The sequence below is a fragment of the Arvicola amphibius genome, chromosome 15 (genome assembly GCF_903992535.2).
Source record: "Arvicola amphibius chromosome 15, mArvAmp1.2, whole genome shotgun sequence".
Lineage (NCBI taxonomy): Eukaryota > Metazoa > Chordata > Mammalia > Rodentia > Cricetidae > Arvicola > Arvicola amphibius.
In genome coordinates, this window is record NC_052061.1 from 13,594,541 (window position 1) to 13,614,551 (window position 20,011).

Here is a 20,011-nt window from a genome sequence, read left to right on the forward strand (position 1 = left end):
ACCTTAGAAAACCTGTCGAAGCAGGACAGAATAAAATACAAAATTATATTATAGAATTCTTCATTTTACCTAAGTAAAATACATTTAAATCTTTTCATTCTTTCATTGAAAATGGCAGTGCTGCTGCGTTGATTTTTAGTGAAGAAACCCCATTCTGGATCCTGTAGTTAAATTAAATGTAGCATTTTAGGTGTCAGCAATATAAAAAGCACATTATAATAAAAACTTATGAGGAAGATGATTCCGCTCCTAGAGCAACTCCTGGTTTGTTTCCATGTGCAGATCCATTCCATTTCTCATGCTGACTTGTTGCCTATTACTTAGTAATTTAGAATTATGAGAGTCATAGTGGAGGATTAATATGGAAATAGTAGGTCATGACACTTTTAGATTTAACCAGCTTTATTTTCTTGGGGCATTAATAAATAATAGGATGCTGACTTTTATAGCCCTTTTGAGTAGGAAACACTACATTTTATATTCAGAAACTTGATAAAAAATCTTTATTCATTCAGCATTTTAAAAATCATTGAATTGTTTTATTATCTGACTATATTTGGATAGTCATGAATCATTTAGAACACTAGCTCAAGAGACTTTCCATAATTGGTGCATAGGAATAAAAATATACACTAAGAATACTTGAAAATTATATAGTTAACCAGGTATGGTAGGACACACCCTTAATCCCAGCACTTAGGCAGCAGAGGCAGGCAGATCTGAGTTTGAGACCAGCCTGTTCTACAGAGTGAGTCCAGGACAGCCAGAGCTACCCAAAGAAACCCTACTTTGGAATAAAGGGGGGGGGGGGAAGGAGTGAAGAAAGAAAAAGTAAAATAATATAGTTACCTAAATCTACAAAGACAAATATCATATTCTTTGATGAGTGTTATAGATAATGAATTGAGTGGGAAAAAAATTAACAGTTATCTTAACAGAAACTCTTTATCTACTGTATATTTATCCCTCATTCTTAAATTCTTGACTGCTTCAAAAATTTGGGGTTTTTTGGGTTTGGTTTCTTACTGCATTTTGTTTGTTTGTTTGTTTGTTTGTGGTTTAGGGTTCTTTTTGTTGTTATTTTTTGGTTTTTTGAGACAGGGTCTTCTCTGGCTCTGGCTGTCCTGAATCTCACTATATAGAACAGGTTGACCTTGAACTCATGGAGATCCGCTTATCTCTGCCCTAGGACTAAAGGTGTACAACTCCACACTGTACCTGGTTTCAGAAATTTGTAACAATTTAAAGTTTTGTGAAATTTCCAGCTTTCTTGCAACAATTTTTTTTCAAACTTAGGTGAAATTATTTAAATGTTTGTTTTTGAAGTTCACAAAATATAAAGTAGTACTTTTTCCTTAAATAAATTTATTCAATATCTTTGTCATTAAAGTTCCTCCTCCCTCGCCCCATGGCAAATCACACTTTCTTAGGAAAACTTATAATACATTCGAGATACTCTTTTTTTTTGCTAGACCTTTCTTTTTTAAAAGAAGCCATTTTAATATACTTTGATTTGCAGCAATAAAAATTAATCAAGTGCTTCTGAAGAGGAAAAATGCATGTGTGTGCATGTGTATGCATGTTGGCCACTACCATTTGAAGTCTGCTGTACCTGGTTCCACTTAGGACATGTCCAGGTTCAGTGCTAGCATAGGGACTCTTATGGGAACATGGGCACATCTGTGATGTTAGTGCCATGATTTCTAGTCTTCGGATTTTAGTGTTGTATTAATTTATCGAAGGGTGAAAAGAGCTGTGCAATCAGAGGAGGAGGGAGAAGATCAATTTAAAGGCAACCTGTTGTTCTCTGTCCTTTTGTCATAATCATGTAGAAATATGAAGAGTTTCTAAAGCCTTTGCTCCCAGCTATTTTAGTGTCATAGCCTCCTTGTCTGTGCTTTGCCTGTCAGGTGAGGACGGAGCTTGGTCATTCCCGAGGTTGAATACATGTTGTGAGGGACCTGTGGCTCTGTGTGCTGTTCAAGCAAAAATGCTCATGACAAAGCCTGTGGAAGACCAGCTCCCCAGTGTCCTACACATACATCAAAGTAAATTGCAGTAGCTTATCATTGCGTGAAGATGAAGAAGTAAAATGAGGCTGTTTTCAACATTTTTAATAGATCATTCCTTTGCGAATGATGACTTTTTCTGAAGTGCTTATGATTATTCTTTTTTTTCCCTTTTATCCTTAGTGGGTTCCTGTGCTTCAGGATTTTAGCAACAGGGGTACACTCTGGGGCTTTGTGCCATTTTTGCATGAAGAAAAGCCAACTTCAATACCAATTCCAATCACTCTTCACATTGGAGACTACAATATGGATGGCTACCCAGATGCTCTTGCCATATTAAAGAATACATCTGGAAGGTATGGAGAGTAAATTCGTGGCAAACACTTGTAAAATGTCTTTACCATAGCAGCTTGTGACTGGCAGCACTTAAACTGGTACAGTCTCTCCAAGATGCAATTGGTGGGCTCAGCTTAAACTTCCTTGTGTGGTCAGTGAACTCATCGCATGACTTAGGAAACATTCTTTCTACAGGCTCATTTTCTATTGAGAAAAAAATAAACATTCACTGTAAAATGAAAAGTTATTTTTTTATTCAGCTTTGTTTTTTCTAAAGACAAATGACAGTACATTTTGAGACTGAAGATTGGTAATTAAGAACTGATTCTAGACTTGAGTTTCAGCCTAGCACTTTCTGTGTGATCTTGACAGATCACCTAAACTCATGAAGTATGAAATGAGAGTAATAATTATCCCTCTGGCATAAATGAGGTAAAAGTAAATGGACAAGCCATTTAGAAAGATACTCTGTATGTATCAATGCTATTTAAGTAAATATTACGTTATGACTACTTGTTCTCTAAAAGTACCAGAATTCCCAACATGATTATTGATATGATTTATGTATATATGAGGTATGTAACTATGTTCATTATATAACCTGTGATTTGGACACTGTGGCAACTCTTTTCTTTTAAAAGATCCTAGAAGATAAGCTGAAATTCATAATTAGCCCAGTGTTGCTAGACTCCATGATTGCGACTACCACTAAGTTCCTCTTGCTTCGTTGACCTTACAACTAGTTGTATTCTTGGAGAGTAATCTTTCCTGTGCTGCTTACCCGCAGTTCATCTAAACATTATTTCATTGTTTACTTGAAAACACCCTGAGTACCTCTAAAATAGTTTAGAAAACTGTAAGTAATCATTATACTGTGTCAGTGTTTGTGTGGGCTCTATAGTGTGGACAAAAGGGGGGCCGTGAGTATAACTCTTACTTAACAACACAGTGACTGACACTGTGCTCCCTGGAAGGTGTTACCACAGATCACAGATTCCAGAGCAGCCCGGACTGTGTAACAAGATCTGTCCTTTTTGGAGAGAACAAAAGCATAAAGTCTCATGAAAACAAAGGAACATAAAATTGCTTTATTATGGACATAACTATTCACAAAATGATACATCTTAAATTCATTCAAACCTGATTTCTCATCCTTAGAAGATCATCCAAATAATTTATATTTTTCCTTTAAAAGTTTTTAAAAATTTAAAAGTTTTGTCAATTTTTCTCTTTTAAACTTTCAAATACTTGATCTGTATTCTTAAACTTTTAGCTTATAGTGATGGTATACACAGCTGATCAACTGACACAAAATGAATTTACAGCAAGAAATCCTAATTTCCAAAGCAAGCATAGGAGTTAGTTTTGTTTTGCTTTTATGTCTACTATGGGCATGGTACACATCTTGTCCCAAAAAAGGCTGAGGCAGGTGGAACTTGAGTTTAAAGTCAATGAGACTGTATAAATTAATCCTATTTCTAAAAACAAATTTTAAGAAGTCTAGATAGTTTTATAAATGTAACTATTAGGAGCCTAGAGTTTAGTTTCTTATCTGATCTTTTAGCATAGATGAGACTGGACGGGTAAATTTCATCGTATCTCAGTGTCAGTTGAACCACCAGCTGGGAAACATCCTAATTCTGCATTAAAAAGTCTTGGAAATACTGAATAAGAAAAGAAACATGGCATGTATTTGAATCATACCCCACTTGGATTTACTTTTGTTTGAGAGTTATTTATAACTTTCCCTGGCCTCAAGACTGGCAGTGCTGTGACTATCGGTGCTGAGTGGAGGATCACTCAGGAGAATCAGGAGCTCATGGCCACCCTTGTCTACCCAATGAGTTTGAGGCTGACCTGTATATGTGAGATTTTGTCTCCAAAACAATAAAATCCCTTTGTTGTGACTATTCGTTATAACTGTTAATAGGATTTGGGAAGAGTTTCATTGTCTAATTAATTGCAAACCAATTAAACAAAGCTTCCTGGGCCTTCTTGGGCTTTTATAGGAAAAGAAAACCTAGAAGTAGCAAAGATAGCAAAGTCTAAGACTCATCCATGAGAAAATATTGTTCAATTCCAGTAAATAAAGGGCCAAATAGAATGTATTGCCCGAGACCCAGACACATGAGTAAAAGCTCCTGCACCCAAGGCTGGTGACCATTATGAGTCCTAGTAACTGGAAATGGCAAGGTAACAACTAGAAACTGAGACTTTGTCAAAGACGTGATTCCTGGTAACTTCTGGTGTCAGTGTTGGCTAGTTAAACTGTCCAATTGTAATCTGCATTTTCAACTGCAACCTCTGCTTTATGAATTAATTTAGTTTGATTTTGATAACCTTATCTCTCAGCAAGAAAGGATACCTTAGACTTCAGATGCTCTGTTTTGAAGGGCAAAGAGGTTCACACTACAGGTTCCTGCCTTTCTAACACTTGTTTTTTATTTTTACTATGAAAAATAACAGATTTTCTTTATCATTTAAAATAACACATTTCTAAATTTAAATTTAGTAACTCAAATAGCTCATAGTTTCTGTTTTAAGTAAAATTTTCCTTTATTTTTTCTATGGATATGGGAAATATACATGCTTCCTAACCTGCAACAAACATTATACCATAAGCATCTCACATACTTTCTGGGAATGTTTGCTGGGTTTTGGCAAAATTAATTGTGGTTAGCTATGTCACATACCGTGTTAGTGTTTCTAGCTGTTCAAATGTTATTTAAGAAGAATAGCCTGTTTTTAATACTATAGCCTACACTATTTGCTTTTTGTTGCAGTGATCATATTTTTAAAGCATACAACAAAAATTTATTTTTAAGGAACTATTGAAATCACAACCTGAATCAAGAATTTTAACAGTCTCTTAGTTCTCTGCCCATGAGTCACTCCTAATGACGGCATTTCACTTACTGACTGATTTTCCCACTTTGTTGATATAGTTATTTACGCATAATTTCAAGATTTGATAGTTTCTTGGGTTAGCATTATGAACTGTGTCTTATTCTTTCTTAAATTCATGTTATTTTACTGGGGAAGAAGGACTGAGCAGCTTAGAGCACTTACTGTTTCTACAGAGGACTTGATTTGTTTCTGGAGACCCACATGGTGGCTCACAACTACCTATAACTCTGAATACAAGAGTTCAGTGCTCTCTTCTGGCCTTCATGGGCACTAGGCATGTGATGTATATTCATATGGTACTGAAAACATACATAAAATAATATGTGTAAATCTTTAAAATGTTTATATCATTTTTCTAGGTGGATTCTCAAGTAACTCCCTAGAAAAGTTTTCATTCTCTAAGATCTTCCCAGTCTTAAAAGTCATTTTATTTTCCTTAAAGTTCATTCACCATTGAATCTTAACTCACTTTTTCTATTAGAAAACCTCATGTAATCTATTACTCTGGTGTAGATCACCTATGCTCTTCTGTCTAAGATCCTAGACTGGTGCTTCATCCATCTGTTGTCGAAGTTACTCTGTTGGGTCCAATTATATCTCATGTAATTGGCCTTTTTTTAATGTCTTCTCTTCGTTTTCTTTTAAGTTTACACTAGAAAAGCCTTGATCTATTCTGCCTTTTTCTGCCCCTACCCTTTAATATTGTTTGCCCTTTTTTTTTAACTCTGTGTTCTAGAAAAGTCTTTTGCTCAACTGAGAAACTATTTTTATTATAAAAGTAAACAAGACAAAACTAGGATTTATTCTCTTTGTTTATTGTGAACAGGACCTTCTGATGTGTCAATATCTTACCCCTCCCCATTTTCTGGCCCTCTCCCGTCTCCCAGTCTTCCCCTCTCTTTTTTGATCTGTGCTGAGGATCAAACCTACAAAATCACTCTGCTGCTAAATGTCATTCACAGTTCATAGCATCACTTCTTAACCAAGCATTTGCTGCATTTGCTGCATTATATCAAACTTGAACTTCATAGAATAGAGACTGCAGTTGGTGTGGTTTTGTCTGCCTCAGTGCACTTGTGATGGTTAGTTTTAAGTGTCAACTCCACAACCCACAATCATCTGAAAGGAGTCTCTCAGTTGAGGAATTATCTGGGTCAAGTTGGTCTGTGGGCACATCTTGTAAGGGATTGATAGGAAGACCCGGCCCACTGTACTGTGCCATCCCTAAGTAGAGGATCCCTGCCTGTGAAAGAGAGAGAGCGGCTAAGCAGACAGCATGGATATATGTTTCTCTGCTCTTGACTGTGATGGGATGTTACCAGCGGCTTGAGTTTCTGCCTTAACTTTCACTTAATGATGGACTGTCACCCGTAGTTGTAAGCCAAATAAGCTCTTTACTTACTTAAGTTATCTTTTGTTAGGGGATTTTATCTCAGCAACAGAAATGAAAGTAGAACTGGGCCAAACCTTTTAATTTCTAATAGATTTTTTATACACTATGTTCTGATTACAGTTGCCCTCCCCCAGCTCCTCCCAGACTCTTCCCATTTCCCCACCCACCCAAATCCACAGTCTTTTTTTGTCACTCATTAGAATACAAATAGGGCCCTAAAATAGCAATGGTAATAAAATAAGATAAAAATTTTAAAAAAGGACAAAACAAACAGGAAAAAAAGAGCCAAAGAAAGCACAAAAATACATACAGGAGTTGAGACACACACATTCACATACATACACACACACAAAAAAAAAGGGGGGGGAGCCATAAATATAAGCAAAAGATTTGTAAAGTAACGTAAAAGGTAAGGTGATGTAGGCGATGGGGAAGGGGGAGGGCAAGGGGAGGAAAGGAGGAGAAGGGAAGGAACGGAAAAGAGAAGAAAGGCAAGGGAAGGGAAAGGAAGCTGTCCAGATTAAAAAAAAAAAAAAAAAACAGGAAAAAAAACTCAAAAAAAAACATTGCGTTCATTTTGTGTTGGCCGTCTACTGATGGATTTGGCCTGAGCTTAAGTCTGGTTTGTATACACAGTGAGACTCTATTGGAGAAAACCAACTGCTCTTCTGTAAGCACTTATCAATTAGAGATAGCATCTATGCTAGGGACGGGGTGTGTGTCCACTTCCTCTCTCAGGACTAAAACCCCCTGTGTCTTAGACCTGTGCAGGCCCTGTGAGTGCTGCCACAGCCTCTGCGAGCTCACACGTGCGTCAGTGTCTAGACGCCCTTGTTTCCTTGGTGTACTCCATCCACCCGACTCCTACAGTCTTTCGGGCCCAACCCTTTGAACAACTGTGTATACTTGGGAAACAGTCACTAAAGGCAAACTATATAAAATTTAAAGATAACAAAATGAGCATAGATATTGAAAGCCAGCCACATTATTTGTGAAAAATTTCACACCCCTCAGCCATAGTAGCCTCATAAGCAAAACAAATACAACAGGAATAATATTTTGTACCTCACAAGATTGTAAGGATCAAACTAAACAAGGTATCCTTGTTCTGTACCCAGCACATAGTACATAAGCAGCCTAGTGAGTGATGTGCTACTCCACATGGTCTCAAAACCCGTGGGAAAGTCCCCATCTGAGCCTAGTCAGTGACATACTGCTCTGCACCTCCTCTGGGCAGGATCTAGACTCCTGCTCTGCTGGGACTCTGGAGAGTCATTCAAATGAAGAGCCCCTGCAGAGTAGCTGAAGACTACTGAATCACCATCAGAATGCTCCCTCTAACTACCCTAATCCCTTGTCTTCCTCAAAGACAGTGGTTCATCTCTGTCCTCCTTCCTTGAAAGCCAAGCATGAGCAATCATTAGGTTAGTACTGTCCTACCTGAGCACAATTCTAATGAATGGGACTCAAACTCAAGTGGCATGATTGGTTGCTTTCCTTTTTAACCAGCACTGGGGCCAATGATCTACAAAAGCTAGAGACAAACTGATAACGTAAATGGAATCTGAGAGGAATCGTGAATAACTTGGGTATGGTGACACATTTGTTTAATCTTTCGGGGGTGAGAGACACAAGTTTTTAATCCTATTAGCATTTGGGAGAGTCAGGAGATCAAGGTCATACTCAACCACATAGCATATTTGAGACCCTGTCTCAAAAGATAAAAGAAAGAAAAGATATAACTTACCTTTGAGTACAAAAATATGGCTGTATTACAGAGGAAGAATAGCATTTACCAGGGACCAGACAGATTGTCTGGCAGCGTATACATAAAAATGCAAGAAATAGTATGTATGACATATCTGAAATTCAGCTAAACAGTTGTCATTTTTTTTCTGTTCTTTTGCAGTAGAAAGTAATACTTGACCTTTAGGTTACTTTTAACTTTGGTTCTAAGTAAACTACTATCACATATAGTTTTGATAATTTTCAATGATTTCACTTCTTCAGAATAAGTACTTCATCGAAAATTTTTTGAAATGTACATATGATTCAAGAAAATTTGGGGTGTCCATCTCCAGGTTTAAGAATGCTTCAGGGAAATCCCCTTTCCCATCAGTTGAGAAATATTTACTTCACTTGAGGATATTTTGTTTATTGATGAGATGTTAAAATCACTATGTAGTTTTAGAAACAAAATTATCCTTCCATGAATTATATCAAGCACGTGGTGTTTTTCAAAGATGTGTATCAAAAATAGCACACTCGTTCCTCTCTTGAGTCTCCAGGGAGCACAGAGTTATTGTGAGGTTGGCTTTGAGGAAGGCAAACATAGTTGACTTAGGAATTAGTCTGACAGGTAGTTGAAGAATGCACTGAAATGCTTACTAGGATGTTGGCTAATTTTATAACACTATTATTATGGGAGCATTTCTGTGTTTAAGGAATGGCTGCACTCTACAGTGCAACTCCAAGTCACATCAGAGAGGTTGAGTTTTATCCATTTGTATTAAACATTTTTGAAGTGAAGAAAGTACTTTGTAAGGATACTATGTAATAACACACTATCTGCTTAGGTAGGGTACATACAGTCATAACTAGAAGAATATATGATGTTCTCTATACTGTGATTTTAATACTTTTCATCTACTTTATTCATGTTTTATAATATTGTCTAACACCAATTATCATAAAATATGCATTGAAAATGTATAATTTTATAATCTTTGTTATGATTACAGTTTTGCATTGTTTTAGGGATTCTTTTTGCTGTGAAGAGACATCATAACCACAGAAACTCTTATAAAGGAAAACATTTAATTGAGGTGACAGCTTACAGTTCGGAGGTTCAGTTATTATCAGTCCATTATCATCGTGGGGTAGGGAGTATGGTGGCAGGCAGGCAGACATGGTAATGATGACATCTTGATCAGAAGGCAACAGAAATTGGACTCAGACACTGGGTGGTGTCTTGAGCATTAGAAAATCTTAAAGCCCACTCCCACAGTGACACACTTCCTTCAACAAAGCCACACCTACTCCAAAAGAACCCTACCTCCAGATAGTGTCACTCCCTTTGAGAGCCATTTTCTTTCATACCAGCACATACACCCATCCCCATATTTAGTTTTAAGATTTATCCCCCCTAAAATATCCTATTCTATAAGCCCTTATTTTCTAAACAGTAGAAAGCCCTCCCCCAAATATCTGCCTCTATATATTTGCCTATTCTATACCTGTCTCTATATTTGCCTATTTGAAACAAATAGAATCATAAAATATGTGACCTTTTATTATATATCACTACCTAGAATAGCATCAAATTGTGTATGTATTTCTTAATGCCATAGTAACAAGTTGCTACCAGTATAGCATCTTTTTTAAAGTGTAAATTTATTCTTTTACAATTTGGGAAGTCAGAGCTCTAAAATGGCTTTCGCTGTGATGAAGACAAAATAATTGTTTTCCTGGAGGTTATAAACCATTCTTTTCATCTTCAAAGCTAGCAATATGACATCTTGGTAAGAGTCAGGATTTCCAAACAGCAGAAACCCTAGGAAGGCTAAGGAGCAAGACATTGTAAGGTATGACATAATACTGTGTGCACTGTGCATCTTTAATACTCGAGAGCTAGCAAGATGGAGATCCAAGAGAGCCAAGTCCAGAAGACAACAACAAAAACAGTGACTTTGTAAGTTCCAGTTCAAAGCCCCATAGGATCTAGAAGCCAGACGAGTCAAAGTATCAAACCACACTTGAAGCCAAAAAAGGCTCTACTCAAACAGGGAGAACATCCTTCTTACACTACCTTTTTATCCTGTTTGACTTCTTTTTTTTTTCCAGTTTATTTATTTTTTATTAAAAATTGCCATCTCCTCCCCTCCTCCTCCCCCTTCCCTCCCCTCCCCTCCACCCACACCCCCACTCCCTCCCTCTCGAGGCCAAACAGCCATTAGGGTTCTCTACACTATGTTGAGTCCAAGGTCCTCCCAACTCCCCCCAGGTCCAGGAAGGTGAGCAACCAAACTGACAAGGCTCACACAGAGCCCGTCCATGTCGTAGAGACCAAGGACAACGGCAATGAATGTGAACTCTACAGCATGGACGGGCTCACTGTGAGCCTTAACCCTCACCTGGCGATGGATGGAGATAGAGACAGAGCACCACATTGGAGCACCGGACTGAGCTCCCAAAGTTCTGATGAGGAGCAGAAGGAGAGAGATCAGGAGAAAGAAAGTCAGAACCATGAGGGACGCGTTCACCCACTGAGACGGCAGGACAGAACTAATGGGAGACCACCAAGTCCACTTGGAATGGGACTGATGGAACATGCGACCAAATCGGACTCTCTGAGGGTGGCTGATGGTGGAGGCTGACCGAGGAGCCTGTTTGACTTCTTAATTGATTAAATGTATTTTCTCCAGCCTACTGTACCAGATGTTAATCTCATCCAGAAGCAATCAAAGAGAACTCAGAGCAAAGCTTAACCAAATGTATGGGTATTCCATGACCCTGTCAGGTTGATACATAAGTAAGTCAGCAGTTTTTCTGACCTCTGCTTCTTCCTAGGTCCCTCTCCTTTCCCCACACCTCATCTCCCTGTCTTCCTTCTCTCTCTCTCCCTCCCAGGCTCTCCCCTCATGTCCATTGTCAACTTATTACTTCATAAGGGTTCCTGTGGTCATCTGTGGGAGAATATTGTTTAGCCTTCTAGAACCACCCTCTGGCTTGTCCTGTCTGTAAAATGCACCACTTTCTGAGTATAGTGATGCATCTCAAATCTCAGCATTTGAGGCTGTAAGGTACGAAAATTAGAGTTCAAAGGCAACCTGGACCTTAGAGTAAAATCCTATCGCAAAAAAAAAAAAAAATCTTTCTCATGACCCTGACATCGCTTATAAAACAAAACATTTAATTGGGGCATTGGGGCTGGCTTACAGGTTTGGGGTTTAGTCCATTATCATGGTGGGAAGCATGGTGGCACACAGGAAGACATGGTGCTGGAGGAGTCGAGAGTTCTACATCTGAATCCATGGGCAGTAGAAAGAGAGAACCACTGGGCCTGTCTTGAGCTTTTGAAACCTCAAAGTCCAGCCCCAGTGGCATATTTCCTCCAACAAGGCCATGCCTACCCCAACTAGGACGCCTTTTAATCCTTCTAAGCAATGCCACTTCCTGATGACTAAGCATTCAAATGTATGATTTGAATGGGGGGTCATTCTTACTCAAACAGCCTCAAGTGGTATCAATTTTCTAGGCAATAATGAGGATTAAATAAGACACTATATAAACAGGTCTTTGCAATTGGTCAGGTTATAATTTTAGTACTGAAGGATATTAGCATTTATTCTGATAAAATTATACAAATATGTGGTAAAAAGGATAATGACTTCCCAATGACATTCTTGTAATGTTCCTTCAGACTTAGAAAACATGTAACCTCTATGATAAATGCCATTTTTTAGAGGTGATTGTGTCATTTGGGTGGGGGGGGGGTGTTTTGTGTTTCTTATTTGGGCACAATGTAACAGGTTCCTGAAAAGAAAGATGCTTGTGGTAATGTTAGGAAAGCAACAGGTGGGAAAAAGGTGACCTGATTTGTGGCCATATGCTAAGAATAAGGACAGCTTGTAGAAACTAAAAGAGGCAAGGAATAAATTCATGCAGGCATAGTTTAACTTCTTATTTTCTCTTCTTATTTGTTTATTTTTTTTTTACCTTTAATTTCCCACTCGTCTTATTGCTTCAGCTGGTGCTTTAAGCACAGTGTTGAAACAGAGAGTAGGGATGGACAACCCTGCCTTGTCCCTGGCTGCAGTGGGATTGCTTTAAGCTTTTCTCCATTTAGGATAGTGTTGGCTGTGGGCTTCTCACATACGACTTTTATTATGTTGAGGTGTGTTCCCTCTAGTCCTGCATTCTCTCTAGGTCTTTTATCATGAAAGTATGTTGTTGTTGTTGTTTTGTCAAAGGCATTTTCTGCATCTATTGAGAGATAATCATGCACCTTTTGTCTTTATATCTATTTGTAACACGAATTCTAATTGTTCTTAATCAAAACCTGGAGTCAGATATTAGGGAGTGGCCAGAGAAGCAGTGGCTGCCAACCACTAGAGAGACCTTTTACCTCTACTAAATCCTCAGACCAAAAGGTTGATCCTGCCCTCAGACTACCTTCTCAGGTTGCATCTTCTAAATGACTGTTTCAGACTGCACCTCAGACCACAATGACCTCCTTTCTCCTCCCACCTTATATTCCTCTCTCCGCCCAGCCATATCACTCCTGTCTCCACCTCCCTAGTGCTGGGATTAAAGGTGTGGGATCCCCAGTGCTGGAATCATCTTTGTGTGAGCTCTGTTTCTCTTTTGGACAGATTTCTATCTTGTATAGCCCGGGGTGGCTTTGATCTAACAGGGTGGCTTTGAACTCTGCCTCTGTGTACCACCACTCCCTGGCCCCTAGAGGCTAAGCTCTGCACTCTGATCTTCAGGCAAGATGTATTTGTTAGATTACAAAATATCACTGCATCTATTTATGTGGTTTATTGCATTTATTGACTTGCATATGTTGAGCCATTCCTGCATTTCAAGGATAAAGGCAGATTGGTCATGGTTGATGATCTTTTTTGCATATGTCTGTATTCAGTTTGCAGGTCTTTCATTGGGCTTTTTGAAATCTATGTTCATCAGGGAAGTTGGCCTGGAGTTTCTTTTTATTTATTGTTGTGTCTTTACCTTGTTTTGGTAATTAAAGTGATACTCCTTCTATGTAGTTTGGGATTGTTCATTCTAGTTCTATATTTTAAAAAGTGGTTTAAAAAGGGTTGGCTGAAGATATTTGGTTTAATTCTGCTTTGAATCTATCTAGCAATGGACTTTTTTATTTTTTATTGTTTTCTTTGAGCTATACAATTTTGTCCACTCCCCTCCCTTCCTCCACTCTCCCCTTTTACCCACTCCCATGGCCCCCACACTCCCAATTTACTCAGGAGATCTTGTCTTTTTCTCCTTCCTATGTAGTTCCATGTATGTCTCTCTTAAGGTCTTCTTTGTTGTCTGGGTTCTCTGGGGTTGTGGACTGTAGGCTGGCTTTTCTTTGTTTTATGTCTAAAAGCCACTTATGAATGAGTACATATTATATTTGTTTTTCTGGGTCTGGGTTACCTCACTCAATGTGGTTTCTTCTAGATCTATCCATATGCCTGCAAATTTCAAGATATCATCATTTTTTACCACTGAGTAGTATGCCATTGTGTAAATATACCACATTTTCTTATCCATTCCTTAATTGAGGGACATCTAGGTTGTTTACCCTGGACTTTTTAGTTGGAAGGGTTTTTACTACTATTTCGATCTTTTCATTTGTTGTGTGTGTCTGGGTTATTTATTCATCTCTTATTGGTTTAAATTTTGGTGCTTTGGCTGAATCTAGAACTTTAATCCATTTCCTTAGGTTTTCCAAATAATAGAGTACAGATTGTATTCCCTTTTTAAAAATTTAATGTTTGTTACAAAGTTTTTTCTGTTTGTTTCCAGTTTTGTTAATTTGAAACCTGTCTTTCTTTCTTTGCTCAGGTAGTTCAAAGGGTCTGTGAGTCTTGTTCAAAGTACTAAGTTTTAGATTTGTTGTTCATTATATTGGTTTCTTTGTTTCTGTTCCATTAATTTCTGCTCTGATTTTTATTATTATTGGGCTTGAATTTGGTTTGCTCTTGTTTTTTAGTTGTTTGAGTTGTATTCGTTAAGTAATAAATACTTGTGCTCATTCTGATTTTTTAATATAGGCAATTAAAACTACAAATTTCTCTCATGCTGCTTTCAGTTTGTCCCAGAGTTTTTATTGTGTTATGTTTTTATTTTCACTTTGTTCAGAATTTTTTTTATTATTTTTGAATTTTTTCTTTGACCCATTCACCATTCAGTAAAAAGATGTTCAATCCATGAAAATCTGTGTTTTTTCTAGAGATTTGTTTGCTATAAAAGTTTTACAGCTTTATGGTCAATTGAGATACTCAAGAGTTATTTAAATCTTTCTGAATTTGTAGATTTGTTTTGTCCCAGGGTGGGGTCTATTTTAGTGAAGCTTCGATGTGATGCTTTTGGTGTTTGGGTGGAATATCCTGTTGATACCTAAGTGCATCTGATATGATGTCATTTAATTCTAGTGTTTTTCTGCTTTTTTGTGGAAGGGGGCAGATGACCTATGTATTGGAGGAAGTATGGTACTGAAATCACCTGCCAGTATTGGGTTGGTGTTAATCTGTCTTTAATTCCATTAGTACATTTTTTTATAAGATTTGGCACAGGTGAGTTTGGTGAATATATATTTAGGATAATAATATCTTCTTGGTCCACTGGTTAGCTTGAAGTGTATCCCTTTTCTCTTCTAATTAGTTTTAATTTAAGTCTGTTTTGTCAGACATTAAAATAGTGACACCTGCTTGTTTCTCGATCTCATTTAATTGAAGTAGTCTTGTCCATCTCGAAGGCAGTGCCTATCTTTAAAGCAAAATGGGTTTCTTGCATACAACAGCTAGCCTGTTTCTTTTGATTGGAAAGTTGAATCTGCTAATAATTAAGGTTATTATTGAAATGTGTACTGATTGCAGTCATTATGTTGTTGCGTTTTGGTGTTCTTTGTGTTTAGTAATTATGGCTTCATATTTCTTTCTACAGTCTCTTGGCTGTGCTCATTCCTCTCTTCAGCCTGAAATGTTGCTTCCTGTAATTTTCTTTAGGTTTGGTTTGTTGAATATAAATTTTTAGGCTGTTTATATTACGGAAAGTTTTTCTTTCTCCTTCAGCTAATTTTTGCTGGATATATTATTTTAGTTGGCTCCCATAGTCTTTTCAGACTTGGAATGTATTGCTCCAGCATCTTCTGACTTTCAAAGTTTCCATTGAGAAATCACTGGTTATTCTAATGGGTTTCCTTTGTATGTGACTTGTGTTTTTCTGTTGAAGCTCTAAATACACTTTCTTTGTTATGTATGCTTACTTATGTATGTTATGTATGATATACCGTGGGGATTTTCTTCTATGTTCTTGTCTATTTGTTGTTCTGTGTGCTTCTTGTATGCTTGTTTCTTTCCTAAGTTTGGGGAAATTTTCTTCTATGACCTTGTTGAAGATCGGTACAGCAGCTCTGCCTGTGCTAGAACTCACTCTGTAAACTAGACTGGCCTTGAACTCACAGAGATCTGCCTTTCAGGATTAAAGGCATGTGCCACCACCACCTAGCACCTACAGAGTTTTTTGATCATGGATATTTTCTCATGATTTTTATTTTTTAACCTATTTTTATATTTTATATAAACTATTTTGTATTTATTTTAAACAAACAAACTGTTTTAGTCTTAGTTTTTTTTTTAAGCAATCTATCTCTAGGTTTAAACTTTTTATATTTCATACCAATGTTGAGTTGGTTAAAGTCCACCATTTTACTTTTTTATTTTCCTTTTTCTACTATGATTTTAAGTAGCTTTTATGATTTAATTTTGTCCTTTTTGTTATAAATATTACTTTATATTACTATAAATATTACTTTAGTGAATGTCTTAGATTTTTTTAGGCCACCTTTAAACTTTGTCTTCAATAATACTACATATCACTGATAGTTCTAGAACTTTTCAGCAGTGTGTACCTGGCCTCTTCCAGCTTTGTACTGTTTCCTCTGCTGACATTATTAGTGCTGTCCTTTAAAGAGATGTAATTTGCTTAGGCATTTCATATCTGCCTTCACACTTGGCCTTGTGTGCACTCATTGCTCTTCATTGCCTTATATAGATCTGGGCTGTTATCTGGTATTGTCTTTAGTCAGCCTGATAGACACCCTTTAATATTAATTAAGATGCCATAAAATATATTGACAAATGACCATATAAATATGTATAAAACTCTTGATGAAAAACACTGCACACAGAAATTTTTAAAGAATGGGAAGTGCTAACAAAATATCAAAGCCACAACAATAAATATTCTGAGAAAACTCCAGTAGCACATTAAATGATCCCAAGATTTCAGAAATGGAATTATGTGAAGTTACAAAGCTGCTTTGCAACAAAGGAAATATTTGCCAGTGAAAAGACAGCGTGTAGTGTGCAAATAAATCTGCCAACCACACATCAGACAGGGGTTATTATCTAGAAAATACAACAGAAGCTAAACCTTTAAATTCCTAGTCATCCGAGCAATAAATGGCTAATGAACTCGATAGTTGGTTCTCAAAAGCAGACATACAGGAGCTGGAAAGATTGCTCAGTGGTTACAAATACTTGCTACTCTTCCACAGGACCAACCTGGTTCCCAGCACCCACCTCAGGGGCTTATAACTGCCTCTACCTTCGTTCCATGTATGCAAGCACATGTGTGCACATGCATGTGAGAGTAACCCGCGCACACACACAGGAAAGTAAATCATTTTCTACATTTTAAAATTTTAATTAAAATCTAATTACGTCACTTCCTCCTTCCCTTTCCTCCCTCCAGTCCCTTCCATGATCCCATCAAATTGATGGCCTCTTTTTTTTTTTTTTTTGGGTCATTATCACTACACACACACACACACACACACACACAGAGAGAGAGAGAGAGAGAGAGAGAGAGAGAGAGAGAGAGAGAGAGAGAGAGAGAGAGAGAACATGAGGAGATGATGAAGTGTGATAAATTATATTACAACCTGCTAAATCCATTTGGTGTTGCTCGTATGTTTCAGGACTGACCTCTTTTTTTATTGAAAAACCAATTAAGTAGGTGGCCTCATCCCTGGGAGAGATTTAATTCTTCCTCCCTTGGAAGTCATTAATTGCCTATTGGTCTTTGTCTATGGGTGAGGGCCCCTATGCCAGGGCCTCAGTGAGATTTCTCCCATATCAGTATGTCTGTTTATGTTGTCATTGTTCAGATTTTCTTTAAACTGTCATTTTGTTGAAATATTGTGGGTGTAGCTTCCTTATCATTTCTTTTTTTTTTCTTTTTGTTTTGTTTTTCAAAACAGGGTTTTTCTGTGTAGCATTGGTGCCTGCTCTGGAATTAGCTCTTGTAGACCAGGGTTGCCTTGAACTCTGCCTGCTTCTGCCTCCCAAATGCTGGGATTAAAAGTTTGCACCACCACCACCCTGCCCTTCCTTGTCATTTCTAAAAGACAGTCTCACAGCAGACTTCCTGGTTCTCTGGGTCTTGCAGTCTTTTCACCCTCTCCTCAATGTTCCCTGAGCCTTAGGTGTACAAATTGTGTTGTAGATCTGCCTGCTGGGGTTGGGCTTTCCAGATCAGTTGACTGTAACCCTTGCGGTTTTCTCTAATGGGCTCTGTGAAAGCTATTCTTATCTGTGAGTACAAGGATAAGCTTTAGAAAGCAATTGGGGATAATCCTGGTCTAGTTGCCCTCTAAGGCGCAAGACTTCACTAGCTCTGGGTAGTTAGATGTTAAAATCAATGACAGATTACTGGTATAGTGGAGTTGCTATTAAAAGTGACCAGCCAGGAGGCTGAGAGATAAACATGATACAATGTCTATGGAGGGAGTTTTCAAAACTGTGTCTTCCCTCAGACTATATACATTTTCTCTATGAGTGTGCTATATTATGTAAAGGAAGAATGTTTTAGAATATATGTAGCAGAACCTAACTAGGTTTGGTGTTTTTGTTTTGAGGGAGATAGAGTACTTGCACATCCACATTTATTGCTCTACTAGTCTCAATGTATTTCCATGTACTTGCATGTACCTAGCAGTCTTAGAAATATACACACCAATTTATAGTAGTTATCTGTGGAAATAAATTATTTTTTACTTTTTAAATGTTTCTGTTATCTGAATTTTATAAAGTTCCCATAGTCATTTTGGAAATAAAACCAATTTTTAAATGATGTACTATATATATAATTGCCAAAAATTCAAACAAACTAAATCAAGACCATTCCCCCAAGGTTTCAGAAGCAAATGGATTAAAGTTTTTCTCTGTGAGGTTTAAATGAAATGTTAATTTTACAAGTAAGGCATTGACTCTCTCTATATGAAACACATATTAACAAGAGGAGTTTTAAGTTGTATGACTTCACTAAATGTTTCCATAGATTATTTATGTAGACTATTGCTTTACACTATGATTTACAAGACTTTGGGAATTCAAGAGTCTCTGAATCAAATTCAAATATTCATTGATCATTAATACACATCTGTGTGGGACTTAAGGAGATGAGAGCAGAGATCTATTCACTTTAGAAAGAGCACTAATCAGACCAAAGAAACCCATGTCTGTTTTGGTGCAACAGTGAGTTTATTGAGGATACTTAGAGGATCATAGGTGAGTGGGAGTGACCAACTGGAGCATGGGTGGCTCAAATACAGCTCCAGACCAAATAGCCCACCCACTACACGTAGTGATTCACATAAGCCATATCGCTGGGGCCCTCCTGACAGCTCTCCTCTCCCTAGCAATTCCTGACCTTTGTAAATTTCATTTTCTTATTGAGTCTTATGAGCCTCCTCCAGGAGAGAATACTTCAATTAGAGAGGATACCTGCACATTTAAAATGTTACCTCAATAACTTAAAATGCAAGGCAGAGAGGATAACAGTAGAAACGTGAGGGAGGGATGGATGTAGAAACTCTACACTAAAGGGGACAGAGCATTTCTCATCGCAATGTAGTAATCCAGAATTCTACACATAGTGTCTGGATGACAGGCACAGCTGCTGCTGCACAGCGCCAATTTTAACTGAATCCTCTTGTCTGTCACACAGCAATCAGCAAGCCTTTTTACTGGAGAATGTCCCGTGCAATAATGCGAGCTGTGAGGAAGTGCACCGGATGTTTAAAGTCTACTGGGACCTATCAGGCCTAAATCTTATCAAAGATGCCATGGTTGCCACCTTTTTTGATATCTATGAAGACGTGAGTTCAGAACTGTCCTATGTGTTTAAGAGTTTAATTGCTATCTATGTCATCTCATTGTAGCTTCATATTTTTTTACCAGAAAATGGAATGAAAATGATTCATTAAAGAAAACCTCTTTAATGTTCAGTAAGTGTGGGGCTGACTGCCGGTAGTGAAAGTCATCTCTGTAGTTGACTATGGAAGTGTTATCTCTTCTTGTGCTTATTTGGAATAAACTGCTGCAGAATTGTGCTTTAAGACTAGCAGATCTATATGTTCATCTGTTTACCCAAGCAGAACCAACAGGTACCTGCACACACAGCAAGGGAGTGCATTCACTACATTTGTCAACTGGAACGTGGCATCTGCTGACACTTTCCTGGCTCTGTCACTAGTTGCAAAGTGAGCTGGTAGAAGGCTCTGTAGGTGCCTGGCATCCACCTTTCTAAAGAGAAAGCTAGTTTACTACTTAGAAGAAGAAAAGAGAGG

General features: G+C 37.7%; 1 protein-coding gene across 1 annotated transcript in view; it reads left to right on the plus strand.

Moving 5' to 3' along the window:
• Nucleotides 1-20,011, plus strand: part of Itfg1 (integrin alpha FG-GAP repeat containing 1) — a 120,633-nt gene that overhangs the window by 79,491 nt on the left and 21,131 nt on the right. Inside the window, exons 10-11 of the mRNA XM_038312378.2 lie at nucleotides 2,193-2,365; nucleotides 19,390-19,540. Coding sequence (XP_038168306.1) covers nucleotides 2,193-2,365; nucleotides 19,390-19,540 — 324 coding nt within the window. The remainder of the gene's footprint in view (nucleotides 1-2,192; nucleotides 2,366-19,389; nucleotides 19,541-20,011) is intronic.